The sequence below is a fragment of the Microcebus murinus genome, chromosome 3 (assembly GCF_040939455.1).
Source record: "Microcebus murinus isolate Inina chromosome 3, M.murinus_Inina_mat1.0, whole genome shotgun sequence".
In the NCBI taxonomy this organism is placed as follows: Eukaryota; Metazoa; Chordata; class Mammalia; order Primates; family Cheirogaleidae; genus Microcebus; species Microcebus murinus.
Window position 1 is genome coordinate 22,193,065 of NC_134106.1, and position 23,841 is coordinate 22,216,905.

The following is a 23,841-nucleotide window of genomic DNA, read 5'->3' on the forward strand; positions in this document are numbered from 1 at the left end:
ATTTATTTACTTTTTAAGTTGCCTTGGGTAGTGCTCCCTATTTCTTTTTGTTTTTCCTAAGGGTAATAATTGTGTTTGTTTTTCATGTGTTTGGGGCTTTCTTTGGTATCTCTTGCTCATTTTTCGCACACCTTTCAATAGCCTTTCAGTGTGTTTGTCTACATAACCAATCACATTAAGTAATTTATGAGTTCTGATTTTTGGGGGGAGACATTTTTTCTGAAGAGCATGATTCTCCTTCTTTAGGGCTTTTTGCTCTCCAGACCTGCTGCAGAACTGTTATCTTTCTGATGACTTTGCTGTCATCCTTGAGATTTCCTTGGCCTTTCTCCAGGGTTGGATTTTCTATTTCTTCATTCTTATATTTTCATATTTCTCAATTTATTCCCTTGTCTTAGTGGAGCACATACTTTTGTAGTTTTAGCATATTAAAAAGCTGGTACAACACTGGAGACATGGGTGATTATAGTCTTCAGTGGATTTCATATCTTTCATTTTCTTGGTCTATTTTCTTGTTTTGGTGGACATCCTCTAGTGGATTTCAGAGAAAGGATATATAGGAAAGGTTTATAAACTTTTCATTCTGAAAATATTATTCTAGCTTCACTCTTGATTAATAGTTTGGCTAAAAATAGAATTCTAAGTTGGAAATTTTCCTTCACCACTTTGAAGACAAATTTCCTTCACCACTTTGAAGACATTGCTCTTATCATCTTATACCTAGTGTTGCTACTGAGAAACCTTAAACTGTTCAGATTTTTATTTATTGTATTTTTCCCCCCTTTGTCAGAAGTTTATTAGAATTTCCAATTGTTCTACAGGTTCTGAAACTTAACTATGATGTGCCTTTCTGTGGGTCTATTTTTGTCCATTTTTCTGGGTACTTGTTGGGCCGTTTTAATCTGGAAATCTGGCAGTGATGGAAGATTTCTGATTATGCCAATTATTATTTTAATCCTCTGTTTTCTTTGGAATTTTGTTATTCAGATATTGGACCTCTTGGACTGACCATTTAAGTTTTTTCTCTTCTTCTTTTTCTTTCCATCTCTTTATCTTTTTGTTCTTTCTGGGAGATTTCTGCAATTTATCTTTCAGTCTATTTTGGCATCAACATTTTCATTTCTATAAGTTCTTTTTTTTTTTCCTGAGAGTCTCTCTCTATCACCCCGGGTAGAGTGGTGTCATTGTAGCTCACTGCAACCTCAAATTCCTGGGCTCAAGCCTCCTGCCTCAGCCTCCTGAGTAGCTGATTTTTCTATTTTTAGTAGAGATGTGGTCTCACTCTTGCTTAGGCTGGTCTTGAACTCCTGACCTCAAGCAATCCTCTCACCTTGGCTTCCCAGAGTGCTAGGGTTACAGATGTGAGTCACCACATCCACCTTCATTTTTCTTTTTTGAATAGTTCTTTTAAAAACATAATATCCAAATCAATCAATCAATCATAGTATCCTGTTGTTTCATGGATTGTAAATATCTCATGTCTGTTTGCTCCAGGTTACTTTTTCTTTTGTTTAGTTTCTATTCTGTATAATTAGGTTTTTCTCAGATGTCATGTAATCCTTGGTTGTAGATTTTTATTTGGGGATGAAAAAGGTTTGGGATATATAGGTGGGGTTTCAGTGTGGAATATATCGGTAGGGTTCATTGACTTTGAGCAATACTATAGAATAATGTGGGAGGCCTTCTGTTGGGGAACCCTTAATGTAAGTGTCCTTAGGTTTTCCTTATCTGTGGGCATTTTCCAGAGACTACTCTTCCAGTCTGCTGCCTAAAAGGAAAGGACTGGCTGCCAGCATTCCTATAGCCAAATGGTATAAGATGGCTGAGTAGGTTCTTGGCATTCATTCAGCTATAATATTTTCAGGACAGTACTATTTTTAGATTATAGTGCCCATGCTCTCAACTTTACTAGTCAACCCATAGTCCAAAGACTGTCTCTTTTACCCTTTCTAGAAATTAACCTCTGTATTTCTACTGGGGGTAGAACGGAGGTGAGAAGGCAAGGAAGAGGATGTTTCTCAAACAGCTTTGACTCAGTCCTTCTTATTTTAACATATTAACTGCCATGTGAATTGTATTTAACTCATGCTAGTTTTGAGTCTGGGGCCTTAGGAAGCATGTGTAACTCACATATCTCTTTACCTTTATGCTTATGAACTACTTTTCAAGTTGTATATAGCTCACCCACAGAAAATAATAAAAAATAACAAATTTTTCATTAAATTAGAAAGGATCATTTTGTTTTCAAAGTTTTTATTCTATTTTTATAATAAAACACTGTGGTCCCAAGGAAAATTTGTTTTCTAGTGGCAGTCAATGTGTTAACACTACTATCCCCCTGCAATTCCAGATCTTTTTGAGGGTTCTGCAGTGCAATTAATCCAATTGGTTCTTACTAAACCACTGTTGGTTTAGGATTAATCTTTTTTAGTATGCTAAGTTAGTTTCCACTCATCTGTCTGCTTTCTAATTTCCAAAAATCTGGTGTTGCTCTCCCCCTTCTAGTCTCCTTGTCTTTGTGGATTAGTGTCTTTAAAAGTGATCTTGGCTGGGTGTGGTGGCTCACACCTGTTATGCTAGCACCCTGGGAGGCTGATGCGGGAGGATTACTTGAGGTCAGGAGTTTGAGACCAGCCTGAGCAAGAGTGAGACTCCATCTCTACTAAAAATAGATAAAAATAGAAAAAATTAGCTGGCACGGTGGTGCATGCCTGTAGTCACCACTACTCTGGAGGCTGAGGCAGGAGGATCACTTGAGCCCAGGAGTTTGAGGTTGCAGTGACCTATGATGATACCACTGCACTATACTGGGAGCAACAGAGTAAGACTCTGTCTCAAAAAAATAAATAAGCTAATTTTAAGATCCACATTCTCTCACTTTAATGACTTCATTGGAAAGAGAGCCTCTTTGCCCCTATATGTAATACAAATATGAAGGAAAGATTCTTACTGTTTTGGCTTTGGTCACATGACTACCCCTAAACCAGACAAAATGGAGGACTTGCTTTCTATATTTTTCTTTTTCTTTTTTTAAAATTTGTGTTTTTTAATTTCCACCTTATGCCCAATGACAAAAGGAGGAGTTTTCTAGAGGAAAGAAGTGCTTTTACCAGAACAAGGGAAGTAGGATGATGTAGGGTAGACAAAAAAATTAATAGCTGCCATAATCCTATACTGATAGACTGCCCACATTTTCACTGTTACAATGTTGCATTGATGTCTGTAGGATAAATCCTACAAGTGGAATGCTGGATCAAGGCATTTTTAATGTTGACAGATATTATTGGATTGACCATCAAAAAGGTTGTATCAGTGTACATTCCCATCAATTATTTGAGAGTTTCATGTTCCCATACCCTTGCCAAACTCTGCATTCTTACTCTTTTCATGCTTTTTCTAATTGAGTAGGTAAGAGATGCTATCTCATTTTTTAATTTGTATTTTATTAATTTTATTTATTTATTTACTGACAGAGTCTCACTCTGTTGCCCGGGCTAGAGTGCCGTGGCATTAGCCTAGCTCACAGCAACCTCCAACTCCTGGGCTCAAGCAATCCTTCTGCCTCAGCCTCCCGAGTAGCTGGGACTACAGGCATGCACCACTATGCCCGGCTAATTTTTTTCTATATATTTTTAGTTAGCCAATTAATTTCTTTGTATTTTTAGTAGAGACGGGGTCTTGCTCCTGCTCCGGCTGGTGTTGAACTCCTTACCTTGAGCAATCTGCCTGCTTCGGTCTCTCAGAGTGCTAGGATTACAGTCGTGAGCCACTGCGCCGGGCCTTATTAATTACTTTTAAAAAGTAACATCCTTACAATGCGTAGGGATAGCCAAAAAAAAAAAAAAAAAAAAAAAAAAAAAAAAAAAGTAACATCTTGCCGGGCGCGGTGGCTCACGCCTGTAATCCTAGCACTCTGGGAGGCTGAGGCGGGCGGATTGCTTGAGGAGTTCAAAACCAGCCTGAGCAAGAGTGAAACCCCGTCTCTACTATAAATAGAAAGAAATTAATTGGCTAACTAATATATATAGAAAAAATGAACTGGGCATGGTGGCGCATGCCTGTAGTCCCAGCTACTCAGGAGGCTGAGGCAGAAGGATTGCTTGAGCCCAGGAGTTTGAAGTTGCTATGAGCTAGGCTGACGCCATGGCACTCACGCTAGCCTGGGCAACAAAGTGAGACTCTGTCTCAAAAAAAAAAAAAAAAAAGTAACATCTTTTCAAATGTTTGGCCATTTGTATTTGTTACACTGTGAACTGTTTTCATTTTCCAGATTTTCTTTTCGATTATTGGCCTTTTTCTCATTTATCTTTTTCCTCATTGATTTTTAAAAGCCGTTTGCTAATTAAATAAAAATTCTTTAATAAAAAGTTGTGGTAAAATATATATAATTTACTATTTTAAGCATTTTAAATCTATAATTCAGTGGCATTAAGTACATTCACATTGTTGTGCCACCACACCACTGTCCATCTCAGAACTTTCCCATCATTCCATACTGAAATTCTGAACCTATTAAATACTAACTCCATTGTTCCCCAGCCCCTGGCAGCCACCATCCTACTTTTCTGTCTCTATGAATTTATTTTATTTTATTTTTGGGACAGGGTCTTGCTCTGTTGCCTGGGCTAGAGTGCCGTGGCGTCAGCCTAGCTCACAGCAACCTCAAACTCCTGGGCTCAAGCAATCCTGCTTCCTCAGCCTCCCGAGTAGCTGGTACTACAGGCATACGCCACCATGCCCAGCTAATTTTTTTATTTTTTGTAGAGATAGGGTCTCACTGTGTTGCTCAGGCTGATCTTTAACTCCTCGCCTCAAGCAGTCCTCCCACTTTGTTCTTCCACAGTGCTGGGATTACAGGTGTAAGCCACTGCGCCCAGCCTGTCTCTATAAATTTAACTACTTTAGGTACCTCCTATAGGTGAAATCATGTGATATGTCCTTTTGTATCTGGCTTATTTCATTTAGCATAATGTTTTCAAGGTTTGACCCTTTCTTGTTATGTATAGTTTCAAAGCTTATAGAATCTTCTTTCAATAGTTGATGGTGATTTTTTAAGGTTCTTGCCTACTTGCCTTCTTTCTGTTTTTTTTTTTCTTAAACTTATTTCATTATCAATTATTTTATCCATCTCTAGTATCTCGGAAAAGGAAAGCCAAGAACTGGGAAGATGAAGACTTTTATGACAGTGATGATGACACATTCCTTGATCGAACTGGCCTGGTTGAGAAGAAGCGTCTGAACCGAATGAAGAAGGCTGGCAAGATTGATGAGAAGCCAGAGACCTTCGAATCATTGGCAAGTTTTATTTATAGAAGTAGCTGTGGTAGTTTAATTTTTAAATAAAATAGTGTATTATTTAAATATGTTTTATGATAATTATAATTTTTAAAGTGGTAGCATTGAAATTTGGTACTGGAGTATAACTTTTGTGATCTTTAATAGTAACAAACAGCTAGTCTTATCCAAGTTGTTGGGGAAAAAAATTTGGCTTGCTGCTAGAGACTTTCCTCCATGATGATATTGATCTCATTAATGAACATTCTTTGGATATGTTGTCGGCCCCCAAAAGAGAAAGGAAAAACTTCCAAGTTAAGGCAATCTAAGGTGAAATTGACTTTAGGTTTCTGGCAGTCAAGAGGAGTCAAAGGAATTTTGAGGAGCATAGTGTGGTAATATATAGTCTGAAATAGTATAAACTTATCATAAGGTGGCATTAGTTAATATGTAGGTTAATTACTTACCTATTACCCAATAGGTCAGTAACAGTCTACCTATTTGACTAGAAAAAACATAAAAAGATTAGTATTGCAGAGTTTGAGAAGGGAATGAGGAAATGGACTCTCAAACATTTGGTGGGAATGTACAGTACAACCTTTTTTATGGTCAGTCCTACTATAACATCTGTTAACATTAAAAATGCATTGATCCACCAATTTTATTTCTAGGAATTTATCTCATAGATAATTCATTTATAGTAGTCTTCAGAGCTTAAAACATTACTTATCATTAATCCTTTTGTTTCATCAGTGAAAACAGATGCCTTGAGCTTGAGCTCTTTCTTTTGAGTAAAGTCTGAGTTCTTCATTCTGTTTAATTCTGAGTTTTTTAATTCAGAAATTAATTCAGTTAGAATTAAATAATCAAATGAAAAGTGTAAACTCCATAAGTAGTAGATTTAAATGGACTTCTGAATTATCTTCTTAAAACTTGTAGTAACGGGGGAAAGGGCATTTATTGAAACCTTAAAATCTGTACCCCCATAATATGCTGAAATAAAAAAAAATTGTAAATGTAAAATTAAAAAAAAAAACTTGTAGTAACAATAGTGAAAATAAGAGGAAGATGATATGGAAACATAGTTCAAAAGAAGAAAAACTAACCCTGTTGATTTGGGTGTTGCAGGTTGCAAAGTTAAATGATGCTGAAAGGGAACTCACTGAAATTTCTGAGAGGCTGAAGGCCTCAAGCAAAGGTAAGTCATTCATCAAATATTTATTGATATATCAATACCATACCATATATAGTGCACTATGCTCGGTACTGGGGCTACATTGGTTAGTAAGATATGTCATATAGAATATGAAGCCTTTCTAAGGAGTAACAAAGCATTTTAGAACTAGAAAGAACATTATAAATAATTTGCTTTAACTTCTTTATTTAATAGTTGAGGGGAATGAAGCCCATCGAGATAAAATGACTTCCCAACGTCACACAGCTATAACCTGTTTTCTTATTCCTAAGATCAGTGATGTCTTCTGTACAGCTTTTGTTAGTGACTTTTCTATGGAACCTTTGGCTGAATTTAAAAATATTTGAGGCCATCTTTTCTAAACATGTGTTATCCCTTTCTTGGACAGCTCTATCAGAATCACCATCTCAGGATTCTTTAGATGCATTCATGTCAGAAATGAAATCAGGGAGTGCATTAGATGGTGTGTCCCGGAAGAAACTTCACCTGAGAACTTTTGAACTGAGGAAAGAACAACAGAGACTTAAAGGGTTAATAAAAATTGTAAAGCCAGCAGAGATTCCAGAACTAAAAAAGTAAGTAAGTCTTAGTTATGTTTGGAAGTTTAAATAAGCATGGCAGCATAGATAACATTTTGAATTATCCCTTTATCTTCTTTAGGTAATCATTATATAGTAGAAACATTATACAAAGAGCCCTTTAAAGCACAGAAAGCAGTGGTTTCATAGAGTAACTAAAAACCTGTTTCATTTGTGAAATATAGACTACTAGAGAAATTTTAGAGAAAACTATATTGATTTCTGGTTCATTAGAAGGCTCTGAAGGATTTAACTTAAATCTTTTAGTGCAGAATAAACTTCTTTAAAAAGCAACAAGCACAATAAACTAATTTCCTTTTTTTATTTTTTTGAGACAGAGTCTCACTTTGTTGCCCAGGCTAGAGTGAGTGCCGTGGCATCAGCCTAGCTCACAGCAACCTCAAACTCCTGGGCTCAAGCGATCCTCCTGCCTCAACCTCCTGAGTAGCTGGGACTACAGGCATGTGCCACCATGTCCGGCTAATTTTTTCTATATATATTAGTTAGCCAATTAATTTATTTCTATTTATAGTAGAGACGGGGTCTCACTCTTGCTCAGGCTGGTTTCGAACTCCTGAATTCGAGCAATCCACCTGCCTTGGCCTCCCAGAGTGCTAGGATTACAGGCGTGAGCCACCATGCCCGGCCAACTAATTTCTTTAATATATAAAGACCTATAAGTAGACAGCCAACCACATAAGAGAAAAATGAGCAAACTATGTCAAGTGACAGGCCACAGAAAAAGACATGCAAATATCTCTTAACTATATAAAAAGATGCTCAACTTTGCTCATAAGAGAAATACAAATACTACAATATAACACCATTATTTATCTGTGGATTAAAGGAAGGTTCATTAAGTGTAATAATACACTGTGCTGATGAAGCTATGATGAAAAGGCACTTTCTTATATTGCTCATTGAAGAGCAAATTAGTGCATTCTCTATACAGGACAAATTGGTAGTATCTATCCTGTTTACAAATGCACTTGCCCTTTGATCTAACTATTTCATTTCTAGGAATTTGTCCCCCACATACATAGGAGATGATGAATATCTATTGCAGCATTGTTTATAATGGTAAAAGATCAGAAATCCCATAATGTTTATCAAAAGGGGTGGGTTAAATAAATTATAATATAGATAATATAATAGAACATCGTATAGTTATAAAAAAATGAGAAACTAAGATATGGAAACACTATCAAGATATATTAAGTAACAAAAGCAAGGTACAGAACAAAGTATGTAACAGGTACTATCTGTATAAAAAATGGTGATTGGGGAAGAGTACATAGGTAACTAGGCCATTGTTTGTGTAGGCATAAGGTCTGTTTAGGTCAAGTTCCCTAAAAGTAGACTCTGAGATGGAGATTTGTCTGCAAGTGATTTATTGAGAGTGCTCTCAGGAGAAATGTATATGGGAGTAAGGGAAGCTGTAGTGCAGGGGAAGAAGCTGGGCAAAGATGTGGTTTCAGGAGAGCCTGAATGGTGCCACAGATGCCATGGAGGCCAGGGGCTTGGGCTTCTACCCTCCCCAACCCTTCAATGCCATGATGAGTGGGGGATTGGGGACATACAGCAATTCTCCTGAGAAGGGCACAGGCATGAGCCTTTAGTAGGCAATGTTTACAGTACCTAGTTGGTCTAGTAAAGTGGTACCAATAGCATCTGTTACTGGATCTCTGGAAAGATTTATAAAAACTGGTAACATTGATTGCTAATGAGGAGGGAAACTGGGTGGCTGGGGGATAGCAATGGGAGGAGAACTTTTCCCAGTATATAAACCTTATGAGATTTGAATATACGAATATAATTTCTATTCAAATATACTGAATTTTTTAAAAAGAAAATCCTGTATCAAATAACCATACTGCTTTAGTTCTAAATTTACAATAATGTGATTATAGTTCTAGTTTTTTTTGTTTTTTTTTTGAGACAGAGTCTCACTCTGTTGCCTGGGCTAGAGTGCCATGGCGTCAGCCTAGCTCACAGCAACCTCAAACTCCTGGGCTCAAGCAATTCTTCTGCCTCAGCCTCCTGAGTAGCTGGGACTACAGGCATGCATCACCACGCCTGGCTAATTTTTTCTATTTTTTTTTTTGGTTGTTTGGCTAATTTCTTTCCATTTATAGTAGAGATGGGGATGGGGTCTCGCTCTTGCTCAGGCTGGTCTCGAACTCCTGAGCTCAAGCAGTCCTCCCGCCTTGGCCTCCCAAAGTGTGAGGGTTACAGATGTGAGCCACCGCGCCCGGCCTAGTTCTAGTTTTGAATGCCAAATAGCTGGAAAAAGTAAAAATTACATTAATAATTTTGTTCCAATAAAAAATATTTGTTAATAAAAGTAAATCTCTGCTTTGAAATAAAAAACACCTCTCGGAGCCTGAGTATGTGAAAGTTAATATTGAATACATTAAGCAAGAGGAGGAAGGGGTTTTGAGGCCTTTCTTACTAGGACAGCCCCAGTTCCCACAATGAAGGTGGGGAGAGGAGAAGAGGGAGATCCCTGAGGGGAAAGGCTATGACTTACATCTTCCTTCATAAACAAGTGGTTGGAAGTTGTGAAGTAGGGCTTAGCTTACCGTCTTTCTCTTTCTTTTTCTTCTGGTCATAAACCTGGGGTTAAAGCAGTGGAGCTAGATTAGAGCATGCTAGATTAGCTTTGACAAGAGCTTGGCACAGCCACATTTCAAAATCAGAAATGATAATCTTGAATAGTAGGGTTTTTCATTGTTTCACATTAAATCTACACCTAGTCATTTTTTACTCTCTTTTCTCAAGAATGATAAATCTTAGATGATTTTAAAAGTACAGATGAAAAGATGAGCACAGATTGTCTTTTAATGCCTGTATCTGTCATTCCTAAGAACCAGTTGACCACAACTTAGTGTATTTTTTTTTTCTTTCTTTCTTCTTCTTTTATTTTTTAAAGCCAGTCAAATTTAGCAGTGGGGGGTTGAATACCAACTTTAGTGACACTAATGTTAATAAGTTCTGATAACCCATTACCATCGGACCAGCCTAACTTAGTGTATTTTAATGCTTTTTTTTTTTTAAGTATAATTTCTTCCTTTGAAAGTGGTGAAAGCATAATCTGCTGGAAGTAATTTTCTTCTTAACTTTGATTTTGGGGAAATTATTGGAATAGATGAATCTAAATCCATTTACGAACATCTAAAAGATTATTGAGTAATTTGTAAACAAGATTTTGGTAATAATTCTTCCCAGACTTGGCTAAAATTTTGAGTGTGTGTATATATGGGAGAGGGAGAAAGATCTAATCTTTCAACCTGACAGTATTTTAAAATTTTGTTATATGTGGTCTCATCAACAAATTTTGAATATGTAGAGTAGGTTATTGTAGAACTAAGCAACCCTCATGAGCACAATCCAGGTGGGCATCTCAAAAAGTGACACTGGCTAGCCCAGGAGTTTGAGGTTCAGTGAGCTATGATGGCACCACTGTACTCCAGCCTGGGCAACAGAGTAAGACCCTGTCTCTTAAAAAAAAAAAAAAAATTGATAACTGGCTAGATGATTCACCCACTTATGAAGTTAAGAAAATTTCTTATATTCTTTAGTCCAGCATAGCACCCAGTAGCCTTGTGTGCTATTAAAATAGAAATTTTTAAAAATTAAATAAAATTAAAAATTCAGATATTCACTCACACTAGCCTCTTTTCAAGTAATTGACAGTTACATGTAGCTAGTGGCTACTGTATAGAACATTTCCATCATTGCAGAAAATTCTGCTGGACAGTGGTTGCTTTAGATTGTCAGTAAGCATTTATTAAGTCCTTCAGCCCCATGTATAAAACCTACAACTTGATGCTGGGAGCATCTAGAAGAGTATCTAGATATTGCGAGGTACCTCCTCTTACATAGATGGAGAAGTAAAATGTTTCTGGAGCCCTTTCTCATCTGTACAGAAAATTCATCCACAAATTACTAGCAGGTTTGTTCAAAAATTTATGTATAGTTTGAATATTTAATACAGTGATTCCTAGATCAGTCCACAAAAGTCCATTTGACCCACATGATATTTGAGTTACCTTACTGATAGTGAGGAGGCAGGTTAGTAGTAGAGTTACACATCCTAGGTTTAATTCTTGGCTCTATCAATTGCTTTTTTAGGCATTTTGGGGCAAGTTATATAACTTCTTTGATCTCCACTTTCCTCATCTGTAAATTAGAGGTAATGATGGCACAAAATTTAAATGAATAAAGTGCTTAAAGTACTTAAAGTGCTGGCATATATATATTACCATCATCATTTGTAACCTTTTTGAAGAGAAAAGGTGAAAACTCTGGAGGTTTATCTGGGGTAAACAAACTATCAGTGAGTTTTAATTGCAATTCTATAATACTTTAACTTGATAAGTCAGCCCTTGGGGGATGTTCTGAGCTAGAAGACATACATCAGCTTCCTCCAGAGCCTCCTCTCCTGCTGTCAGTCTGTGTATTTGCTTAGTTTCTCCTCCCTTCCCTGCTTTTATACTGGCCTAGATGCTGTGTATCTTCTCCCTTCTCTTCTTACTTGAGTATTGAACTTCCACACTTTCTGCCTCCCACACTCACCTCCCAAGCAACTCTTGATGGTGATTTCCATCTTTTGCTTTTTCATCTCCTTTGGGCCAGTCTTTGCAGAGGCCATCCTAGCTATTTGGTATAACTAAAAAACACCTCTGTTGCTGTTGGTTTTGTCTTTGTATGCCAGAGCCATCCTGAGGCCTTTGAGGAAGGGTGTGAAGGGTAATGATTTGGCAAAGGGTCTTTCAGGCCAGGCAGGCAAGATTCTTCTGGTGATCTTAGCAAAGGAATGGATTTTATCTCGGGTACGGAGAAAGAGGGTAGGGCTAGGCCCAAGAGGGCCACTGAGGGGATCAGACTTAGGTAAAAGAAGGCAGAAGTGGTAAGTGGGGCTTCAAGGTGGGCCAGGGTAGCCAGTGTCTGGTATGGGTCACTGTGAGTCAGGAGTGCCAGTACTGTCCTTTTAAGTTTTCCTCTGTCTTCTCATCCATTCCTCTCATTGCCGCCTCTGTCTACTCTCTGAGTGTCTTGTCAATTCAACTGCCATCCCTTTTGTTTTCACTCTGTTTTCTCCTTCCCCTTTCTAATTTCTACTTTTCTCTTCCTCACCTTTGGCCTAGTGGGCTTAGCTTTTATGATTATCTTTAGCCAATGAGAATGTTGACAAGCTCACCAGTTGCAGTGTCTCTCACTATGCCTTTGTCAGTATTATAAGGGTATCCTCCCATAGGCACTCTTCAGAGGTTGGTGGGAAATAGGGCTTTATACCATGGATCCATACAAGTGAAGACATGGTCATGATTATACATTGTCCTTTGCCAGTGACCTTTGTACTGTAATCATTTCATGGATCTGAAGTCATGTAGCATGTTGCAAATTACTAGACTAAGAGAGCAGCCTCATCTTGCCCTAAATAGCTCTGTGTCTTTGACAGTCAGCATTACTGCTGTTCATTCAAACTCTGCTGGCCTGAATACCACTTTCTATTGTTGCATGCTTAGATATTCATTTTGTGATAATTTTTGTTTTGCCAGCACTCACTGGAATAGATATGTATAATTATTCTTTCTTCCTAGGACTGAAAGTCAGACTACAGGTGCAGAAAACAAAGCTAAAAAACTCTCATTGCCTCTCTTTGGCGCCATGAAAGGAGGAAGCAAATTCAAATTAAAAACTGGAACAGTAGGGGTAAGTTATGAGTCAGGCTGTTAAAACTTTTAGCCTTTGAATTATCCCTGAGTTAGTTTTTCTATCTTTTTTTTTTTTTTTGAAAATGCAAATGACTCATTCCCTAATAATGTGATAAGGCTTTGGGCTTGTTCTGATCACATCTTTTCCAGAACTTTGTTCTTGGATTTTTCTCTTCAGCTTAGGGTTATCAAGAATTGGTGAATTGATTCATGCCAGCCAATTTGCAAGTAAAAATTTATAAATTAGAATACCAGTTTATTAATTTCTGATAAATGTTGTATTTAAGAATGGATCTTGGGCCAAGCACAGTGGCTCACACGTAATCCCAGTGCTTTGGAAGACTGAGGTTGGAGATTGCTTGAGGCCAGGAGTTCGAGACCTGCGTGTGCAACATAGCAAGACCCTCTATCTATAAAAAGTAAAAAAAAAAAATTAGCCAGGCATAGTGGTGTGCACCTGTAGTCTAAGCTACTCAGGAGGCTAAGGCGGCAGGAACACTTGTGCCTAGGACTGAACCTGCAGTGAGCTATGATTATGCCACTACACTCCAGCCTGGGTAATGCTGAGGCCTGTGTCTTAAAAGAAAGAAGAAAAGAGGGTTTCCTGTATTAAATGCTTTTTCCTTGGTGGATAGATGTAATATTTAGACTATATTGTTAATAACATAGTGTGTCAGCTGGGCAAGATGGCTCACACCTGTAATCCTAGCACTCTGGGAGGCTGATGTAGGAGGATCGCTTGAGGTCAGGAATTTGAGACCAGCCTGAGCAAGAGCAAGACTCTGTCTATACTAAAAATAGAAAGAAAAAAAAATTAGCCGGGCAACTAAAAATAGATAAAAAAGAAATAATAATAATAAATAAATAAAAATAATAAGATAAATAAAAAAATTAACGGAGTGTGGTGGCGAACACCTGTAGTCCCAACTACTCGGGAAGCTGAGGCAGGAGGATCGCTTGAGCCCAGGAGTTTGAAGTTGCTGTGAGCTAGGCTGATGCCACGGCACTCCAGCCTGGGCAACAGAATGAGACTTTGTCTTAAAAGACAAAAACATGATGTGTTCACCTGTCTCTGCCGTATTGTTTTCCTTACTTCATTTAATCCTTCTAACACCTTATGACATGTAGGAATGTTTATCTCTTACCCATGAGGAGAGAGAGTCAGAGAGGTTAAATACCAGATCATACTAGCATTATGTAACTAAGTTGGCAGTCAGATCAGGTCTTCTGTCCCTTGAGTTTTATGATCTTTCCACTATCCTATAATACCTCACTGGCGTATATTTTTTGCTTTGTGTATATTCCTATTCATAGATTCAGCTTTTAGAAGGTTTTCATCATGCCAAGGAGCTGAACTTTGAGTGTTAGTTTTCTAGAGCAGCCATAACAAAATGGCTTAAGCAACAGAAATTTATTTTCTCATAGTTGTGGAGATTGGAAGTCCAAGATCAAGATGCCAACAGGGTTGGTTTCCTCTGAGGCCTCTCTACTTGGCTTGCAAGTGGCCATTCTCTGCTGCCTCTTCACATGGTTGTCTCTCTGTGCACTTGCACCCCTGGTGTCTCTTTCTCCTGTTAGAAGGACACCAGCATTATTGGATTAGGACTCCACCCTAACAGTGTCATTTTAGCTTAATCACTTTTAAAGACCATATATGTAAATACAGTCATGTTCTGATGTACTGCAAGTTGGGACTTCAAACTTAAATTTTGGGTGGGGACACAATTTCAGCCCCAAACACCTTGAATTAGGGTAAACTGCCCTCTGGTGGCAGAGGCCTGAAGTCCCGGCTCTATATTCTGAATGAATACATCATTTACCTATGATGGAGGCTTTTTACTAAAAAGCCCTCCTTAGAAGATTACTACATTAAATAGTATTTTAAAAGATGATATAAACAAGATATACTTTGGTGCCTTCTCTCTATTCTATAACTGTGACCAATTTTTTCTAATAAGTACTTTTATTGAATGGCTTTGATTGAATATTTGGCCTTATTCTTCAAGAAATTTCTTTCTTCATGATCTGTTTTACTAATTGACTTGCTTTGTTTCCTTGAAATTATGTTAAGTCTAAAATGAAAAAGCAGTACAAATGATTTATTTCTTAGGAATGTGCATTTGATTTATTCCTTAGAAGATTTTGTAATAAATTAAGATACTTTAATATCATAAGGCATAACAGGACAGAATACCTGCAGCTGCTACTCACCTGGAATAAATGTTTTAGTTCCCTACAAGCTGTTTTCCAGTGTTTTGTATTTAATAATCTTTGACCCTAGGAACTATAAAGATACTTGTTTAGAGTCCCCAGATAAATAAAATTTCATGTGAAAGTCCTTCCAGCAGACTTCTGGGGTGCATCAACCTAGAGAGGCTAGACATTCTACACATTTAGCTTAACCTTCCAGAAGACATTTTTCTCATATTATCATTAGATAAAAGTACTTGTTTATGGTTTTGTTTCCCTCATAGAAGTTACCCCCCAAGCGTCCAGAACTCCCTCCAACTCTATTGAGAATGAAGGATGAGCCTGAAGTAGAAGAGGAGGAAGAAGAGGAAGAGGAAGAGGAGGAAGAGAAAGAAAAGGAGGAGCATGAAAAGAAAAACGTGGAGGATGGAAGCAGTAGGCCACAGCCAGAGATAGAGCCAGAAGCAGCAGCACAGGAAACGAGGCCTCCCACGGATCTCACACATTCTGAAGAAACCCACACCCACAGTAATATCTTTCTTCTCCTTATATTGTTCAGTGAGCAATTGCATTGATTGTGGATAGGCTTTAAAAAGCAAGGCCAGTTGTTATTTGTACATTTTGACTTTGTATATGTGATACACTGCCTATAGTAAGGAAATACACTTTCTTGGTTTTCCTTTGACTGCCAATCATTATTTACCCCCTTTGAAAATTAAGGGCAAATATTTCCAGTCTGTTCCAGAATTACAGAAAATTGAAAGCTGTGGAATCTAATGCCACAGCTGCTGTGGAACAATTCTGACCTGCTGCCACTGTGTGAGGTGGAGGACAGTGGAGTAGGGTGGATGGCAAGGCCTGATCAGGTGGTCTTAGCATAAGTCACCTCTTACCCATTTTTCCCCTTCCCTAAAGCAGAATTTAAGGATGATTGTACCTGTTGGAGTAAGAAGGATCTTAAGGTTCTTAAGAAGGATCATGCTTCATTTATCTTTTTGTCATAGAACCCAGCAGAAAATCTGGCTTTATAGTATCTACTCACTTTAGCAAAAATTAATATTTGATGAAAAATATTGAAAGAGGGAATTGATGGATTTTTCAAAGTATTTTTTCTGATTATAAAAGGAATATATGTTCATTTTAGAAATTATAGATCATTCATAAAAGTCCAAAGAAGAAAAGAGAAACCTCAGCCATAGAGATCATTGTTTATCCTTTTTGTACCCTCTCATTCCTTGCCAACTACAGGGGTTATTTTTCTGCAAATTGGTCAAACTGCTTAGGAAGATAAAGATCTCACAGAAAATAAGGAGCATAAGGAGAAGCCTAAAAACTGGAATTAAATGTGTATGGGAATGCATGCATGTCTAGTTTCAAAACAAACCAGGCTTATCTACATAAACATACCAGGCCTACTATATAACCTTTCTCTTGAATCACCTTCAGTTGTCTGAGAAACAGAAAAGTTACTGTTTCCTCATCTGTAAGAGATAAATCTTTTGTATTTACATTCTACTTTGTTTAGTTATTGGCAAAATGCCTGGCCTTTTCAAAAAGGTAGTTGTATACTTTTTTCTGGGTCTGGTCTTTGGTCCATACATTGTGAGGGTGGATATAACATGTCAATAGGAAGGGGAGCAATAAGTGTTATATTTTTTTGTTAAATAATTAGTAAATCCACAGCTGATGAGGGATTCCTCTAGGCATTTTTTTTTTTTTTTTTTTTTTTTTTTTTTTGGAGTCAGAGTCTTACTCTGTCTCCCGGGCTAGAGTACAGTGGTGTCATCATAGCTCACTTCAACCTCAAACTCCTGGGCTCAAGTGGTCCTCTTGCCTCAGCCTTCTGAGTAGCTGGGACAAGCACATGATACTACACCTGGCAATTTTTTTTTCTATTTTTTTGTAGAGACAGGGTCTTGCTGTGTTACCCAGGCTGATCTGGAACTCCTGGGCTCAAGCGATCCTCCTGCTTTAGCCTCCCAGAGTGCTAGGATTACAGGCGTGAGCCACCATGCCTGGCCAAGGCCTTTTTTCAGTTTGTGCTTTTTATTAATTTTTTACAACATTGGGATTATATTATACATGCTATTTTATAGCTTGTTTTTTCTTCTCTTACACTATTCTTTTTAAAATGTGGTTTTAATAAGGGACATGGTGGTCTATCACATGCATGTACCATAATTTATTCAGTCAATTCTCAATTGTTAAACATGTAGGTTATTTCTTAATTTTTGTTAATATAAACATGCTTGTATTTTTTAAGTGGAAAATTGGTAGTTCTCTATTATACATCTGGAGGCACATTTTTAAAAACCTAAGATTAGTTGAAGCTAATGATAGTAAAACTGGATGATTACTATGTATTTAGCTTCTCTTTCTTTTGTTTTCTTGGCTTTCCACCATGAATTAAATAATAACACTATGCTTTGGTACTGCTTTTTATAGAAAACATGACTCAACTCAGCCAGGTGGAACAGAATAAAGATTATCAAGAGATTAGCAGAACAGCTTCATCACTTGAGGAACCCTCAGGCAAGTAGTACAGCAGACTCCATTGCTGCTCTGCACACAGGTGGCTGACTGGTTTTATAGAGGGTCTGGCAGCTAACGTGGAGGCAGCACAGAGAATGGCCTCATAGATGTTGGGTAGATGCTGCCGTTAGGCCCGTGGACAAAATTGGAATGTATGAGAGGTTTGTGTTTGGTGCCATCCCAATAGCCTTTCTTATATTCCTCTTCTACCTTCTGAAGGAACTTCAGAAGGAACTTCAGAACTTCCTCTTCTACCTCCCGAAGTTCCTTCGCCCTGCTCCACAAAGCACCTGATGTCCTAATGCTTCTCTCTGGCTGTGCAAAGCCCTCCACAGTTTTACATCTCCCAGAGTCGAGTATGTAACTACAATGGGAGTGGTTCCAAAACTATTAAAAAAAAATTGGTTGAAAGGTTGGCTGAGTAAAAGGACTGCTTTCTCTAGTTTTACCTATAATGGTTAAACTGTGGACTAGTAAAATCAGTCTCATTTCCTTTACTTTTTCACATGATGTGGTTATATTCAAGCATGTAGAATAGCCTTAGGATTTAAAAACTAGACTTATTAGTGGAGGAAGAATTCTGTCTTTTTAATATAGTTTTTATAGTAGTAGAGGAATTTTTGAGAACTAGATTGTCCTGGGAATCTTTTCTTTAGTAAATATAATGCTCTCTTAGGAGGAATTTTCTTTCTATTTTACTTATACTGAAAATAGCTATGGCCATTTTTTTTCTTTCTTATATTAGCATCAAAGAATGTATATGAGAAAAGCAGAGATGAATTAAAGAAAAAGAAAGCTTCTGGTCCAGGCAAAGTAAGTATTTCACTTCTCTGGGAGTAAAAATGAACCCCTTTGTCGTGGACCACATCCAGAAGAGTAAACCTTACTTTGGAGATTGACTTAACAGAGTTCCCAGTAGCCTTTTCGCTGCCTCTTAGAAATCTGGGTTCTCTTTTATTTATATTTTTGAATTCTCTATTGTCTTTATTCACCCTGTTCCCTATAACCACTCACATACAAGTTACCTCTTTTATTAGTTTATGAATCTTTCTTTTGCCATACAAAGACATTTTAAAAACATATTCTTATATTCCTCCTTTTATTACACAAAAGTTAGAGTATAATTTTCTCTATTCTACATCTTAATTTTTTAACTTATTATGGAAATCATCCTATATTAGTATATTGAGAGCTTCCTACTATATGGCTATACTTTATGTAGCCAGTTCCCAATAGGTAGATGCTTGGATTGTTTCCAGTCTTTTATTACAACAGTGCTATGATGAATAATCTTGTGTATACATAATTTTATGTGGATGTGATAAACTCCCAGAAGCAGGATTGCTGGGTTGCGTCAGGAGGACCCTAAGATCACTGTCAGGTTAGGTAATTCACAAGAAGACTCACAGGACTCAGCATATGGTTGTACTTGCAGCTGTGATTTACTACAGAGAAAGAATACCAGGCAAAATCAACAAAGGGAAAAGGCACCTGCAGCGAAATATGGAGGAAACCAGCCACAAGCTTCCAAGGGTCCTCTTCTAGTCAGTCACACAGGGTATGCTTAATTCCCCAAGCCATGAGTTGTGACAACATATATGAAATGTTGCTAACTAGGGAGGCTCATAAGAAACTCAATGCCCAGGATTTTTATTGGAGACTGATCACCTAGGTATTCCCTGCCTATCATTTACCTGAATTCTAGATTTTCAGAAGGAAAGCAGGTATTCAGTGTAAACCACATTATTTGTACAGTTTAGGCACAATGAGCCACTCTTGTCAGTTAGAGTAGTAGCAACCCTCCCAAAATCCAAGTTCCCAGGTGCCAGACAAGGGCCAATCATACAAACAGGCTTTCAAAGGTGAGCAGTCAGCCTTACTCTGTTAAGTCTTTTTTTTTTTTTTTTTTTTTTTTTTTGAGACAGAGTCTCACTCTGTTGCCAGGGCTCGCGTGCCATGGCGTTAGCCTAGCTCACAGCAACCTCAAACTCCTGGACTTAAGTGATCCTCCTGCCTCAGCCTCCCAAGTAGGTGGGACTACAGGCATGCACCACCATGCCTGACTAATTTTTTTCTGTATATTTTTAGTTAGCCAATTAATTTCTTTCTATTTTTAGTAGAAACAGCGTCTCACTCTTGCTCAGGCTGGTTTTGAACTCCTGACCTTGAATGATCCACCCGCCTTGGCCTCCCAGAGTGCTAGGATTACAGGCGTGAGCCACCATGCCCAGCCTTCTGTTAACTCTTTTCTGCATGTTGGTCAAAAGGCAAATACCAAATTTCCCTTTCTGGGAGTTATACCATTTAGTACTCAGACTTGCAGTATATTAACTACCCCTTTTAAAGAGCTTCACATCACTTTTCACTGGAGGAAAACCAGCTGCTTGTGGCTTTGTGGGAAAAAACCTAGGTTCAGAGAGAATGTTCCCACAAATAGATTACTTACGTCAAGATCATCAATGGAAACTGTTCTCTCTTAGTTTTGGTTTGCTGACAGGCATAGGGACAGTAATTCTTGGAATTATAATTCTTTTGAATAAAATAAGCCATTTTTGCTAACATTTTTGGCACATACCTGTAATCTCAACTACTCAGGAGACTGAGACAAGGAGAATCACTTGAGCCTAGGAGTTTGATGCTCTAGTGAGCTGTAATCACGCTACTGTACTCCAGCCTGAGTGATAGAGCAAGATCCAGCCTCAGGGAAAAAAAAAATACAAAAATGTATGAAATAATCCATTTTTTTCTTTGCAGCTTCCAGCAACCCTTTCTTCTAAATATCCTGACGATGACCCAGACTACTGTGTATGGGTCCCACCTGAAGGTAAATTGTTTTAACTTTTCTTTAGGATTCATTTATTTATATTTTTGAATAGGTAATATATATTTAAGGTTCAAAATAAGTAAGTTACAAGAAAATGTAGTAAAAAGTTTCCCTTCTGATGGAACAGGTAGATCTGAAGAAATGTATCAACCAAATAATAATTTGTATACCCAGTTTGGCTCCTTATTCAAACAAACAAACTGTTAAAAAAAAAACATTAGCCAGTCAGATTAATTTTGAGCACTACCTGGATATTTGATGATGCTAAGAAATTATTGTTAATTTTTTAAAGTGTGAATGATGTTGAATTGTTTTTTGGAAAAAGTCCTTGTCTTCTAGAATATATACAAAAGTGTTCACAGATGGAATGATATCTGGGATTTACCTTAAAATAATCCAGCAGTGCAGGATGAGGGAAGATAGGGGAAGGGTAATAGTAGATAAAGCAGGCTTGGCCACATACTGATAATTATTAAAGATGAGTAATGGGTACATGGTGGTCATTATATTTTTCTATTTACTTTTGCATGTGTTTTAGTAAATTTTCTTTATTAAGTTAAAAGAAAGAAAAAAAATTCTGGTTATGTCTCAGCTACTCAGTTTTTTTCCCTCAAAAACAACCAGATATTATCAGTTTGTTCTGAATTCTTATATATATAAATATGTTATAAAATGCTTATATGGGTGATAAAATACATAATATTTCACCACTCTTTTTACGCAAATGGAAGCATATTCTAATTCCATTTTTACACAAATGGAAGCATATTCTAGTAGCATTGCTATTAGCACTATGTGGAGATGTTTTCATAGCTATTTATAGATTTTTTTTTTTTTGGCAGCATCATTCTTTTTTATGGTATGGCTGTACTTATTTAAACAGTTGCCTCAAGGGTATCTGCTGTTTCCAGTCTTTTACCATGACAAACAACTCTGCTATAGTACCTCTAATATATGTAATTTTATATAATATGTATAATATATAAAGTATAGAGGTGCATCTATAGAAAACTTTGTGAATTAACCTGCAAAGGTATGAACATTTTTAAGATATTATAAGTTGCATTCTATAGACATTGTACCAGTTTTATGTTCCTACACACACTGGTAAGGCAATGTATGAGATGGTTATTTCCCTACATGCTCATCATATCTTGCTTTTTCTATGGATGCAGTTTCTAATATACTAGTAATTAATAGAAATTTAATTACTAGAAATGTTTGCTTTTTATATGCTAATAAATGTTAGGGTAGAAATGAAAAGAGAACATATTTTGAAATTGTAAACAAAAAGTAAAATTTCTATCACAGAAGTACCTCTTTATCTGTTTTCTTTTTGCCCTACTGATGTCTGGATATCTAGTTCCTCCTGACATCAGAAGAGTAAATGTATTTCTTTCTTTTTTTAATGCTATGATCTAGGCCAAAGTGGAGATGGCAGAACCCACCTTAATGACAAATATGGCTATTGATTGCTTCAGAATCCCAAAGGAAGACCTTGTGGACCATGCAACATGGGATATTCAGGATAATATATCAAATTGAATGGCCAGAGAAACGAAGATGATCATTTGTAAAAGCTGGTGACTGGCCTTTTCTTCTGTGCTCTTGGCATCCTAAATCTATCTGCTCATCTGATTCTTCTGAATTTGATATTTATATTTAAAAGTGTTTGTATATGTATGTAAAAAGGGAACTATATATTTTGAGAATTAGTAAAGTGAGGAACATGACTCCATAAAAATGAGAAGGTGACAGTGTTTCTAAAATTGATTAAAGGTCACAGCCTCTTTCACTAAGACTTAATGCTTTTCTTGAGCAATAGGGTGCTTCTGGTGGTTAGGCTGTAGTATTCAATGATATTGCCTCCTCAAATAACTGTTGAAATATGGGGTTATGCTATGGGTGTGACTCTCAGTTCCTGTCATTCTTGCAACTAAAAATAGATTCACAGAGAGGGCTTCCCACTGCCTCCAACTGTAATCCTCCTGCCAGGTGTGAGAACAGACCTGACTGATCAGGACATAGTTAACCATTCCACCACCTCAGGCACTTAGGCACCAGTCCTGATAAGCACTGAGCCGGATGAATGTCCAGGACTTGACCATTCAGTTAGTCATTTCTCTTGTGGAAGGAGGCAAATAAGTCATGGAATGAACAGCTGGATGTGATCTGCCCTGTGTGGGGCCTCTCACCTCTGTGGAGAGGGGAATAAAAATTCCTCCCTGGAAACAGGAAGTAACGCTAGAAGATGTCTTATTCCTTCCCCTCTGCCTCCCTATTGTGAGTGCCTCACTTCCATAGAAAGGAAAGCCTAAGTGAAGCGAAGTGGAGAGCATTTGGGTTTGGCTGAGACAGACTAATCAGCAGGCAGAAGTGCTGTGGCCCAGCTAGAGAGTGGATGAGGCGGATGCATTCCTAAAATGGATTACACATATGCATGGAGGTAGGCAGGAAGCAGTAATGAGCAACTTCAGTTATCCTGACAGATGTGGGAAGTCTGGTCTGCTAAAAGTGATAAATCCTTCATCTCTCAAAAAGGAATATTGGTATTATGAAACTCTATAATGGTGGACTTCATTCAAACCAACAGGGAAGAGCTAGTTGATGATATAAGAAGTGACAGAATTTGGGTATGGAGTGACCATGCCATCTTGCATTAAAACAGTGGACAAAGATCTGAGCCAGATTAGTGGGCTTCAGAGATGAAATTCTACCAGGGGTGGGGAACCTGCGGCCTTCTATTTTAATAAAATCCTTTTATTTTTATGAATACATTTTTGTTCATCTTTCATATTTTTATTTTATTTTGAAAACAAATCTAGGATTTTTTCTGTAAAATTTGGCTTCAGTCAAAAGGCTTAAGGACCTAGAAGGCCACATGTGGCCTTAAGGCCACAGGTTCCCCAATTGTATGTGGGACCCTAATACTTGATCAGGTAAAAGTATACGTGCTGTGGTTGAAGTGAAGGCAAAGGGCTTGGAGCTCTACACACACACATACTCTCTCTTCCTCACTCTACCCTCATAGTCCTCACAATGACCCTGAGGAATCCTGGAGTCTCCACAGAACATAGTCTGCTAATAGGAAGGACAACGTTCCTACCAAACATCTGGGGACACTAAGTATGGTCGCATGTCTAGAGATGCTGAAAGCAAATTGTATTCCATATGCTGAAATAAAATCTAAATATGTAGCCTGTACAGTTAACATCAGTGGTCGGTGGACTTGATTTAAAAGATCTGCACAAGGGCCGGGCGCGGTGGCTCACACCTGTAATCCTAGCACTCTGGGAGGCTAAGGCGGGCGGATTGCTCAAGGTCAGGAATTCGAAACCAGCCTGAGCAAGAGCGAGACCCCGTCTCTACCATAAATAGAAAGAAATTAATTGGCCAACTAATATATATAGAAAAAATTAGCCGGGCATGGTGGCGCATGCCTGTAGTCCCAGCTACTTGGGAGGTTGAGGCAGGAGGATTGCTTGAGCCCAGGAGTTTGAGGTTGCTGTGAGCTAGGCTGACGCCACG

The 23,841-nt window shown here is 37.8% G+C and overlaps 1 protein-coding gene across 2 annotated transcripts in view; it reads left to right on the forward strand.

The window, feature by feature from the left end:
* Nucleotides 1-23,524, forward strand: part of SLC4A1AP (solute carrier family 4 member 1 adaptor protein) — a 29,731-nt gene extending 6,207 nt beyond the window's left edge. The window contains exons 6-14 of one of the 2 annotated variants that reach the window (XM_012788290.3): nt 5,135-5,295; nt 6,403-6,472; nt 6,858-7,044; nt 12,654-12,765; nt 15,242-15,485; nt 17,403-17,489; nt 18,235-18,302; nt 20,244-20,313; nt 21,736-23,524. In XM_012788290.3, the coding sequence (XP_012643744.1) occupies nt 5,135-5,295; nt 6,403-6,472; nt 6,858-7,044; nt 12,654-12,765; nt 15,242-15,485; nt 17,403-17,489; nt 18,235-18,302; nt 20,244-20,313; nt 21,736-21,785 (1,049 nt within the window). In that variant the 3' untranslated portion in view covers nt 21,786-23,524. The remainder of the gene's footprint in view (nt 1-5,134; nt 5,296-6,402; nt 6,473-6,857; nt 7,045-12,653; nt 12,766-15,241; nt 15,486-17,402; nt 17,490-18,234; nt 18,303-20,243; nt 20,314-21,735) is intronic. The other variant, XM_076000635.1, reaches the window with a different exon arrangement.
* Nucleotides 23,525-23,841: the final 317 nt, after the last annotated feature.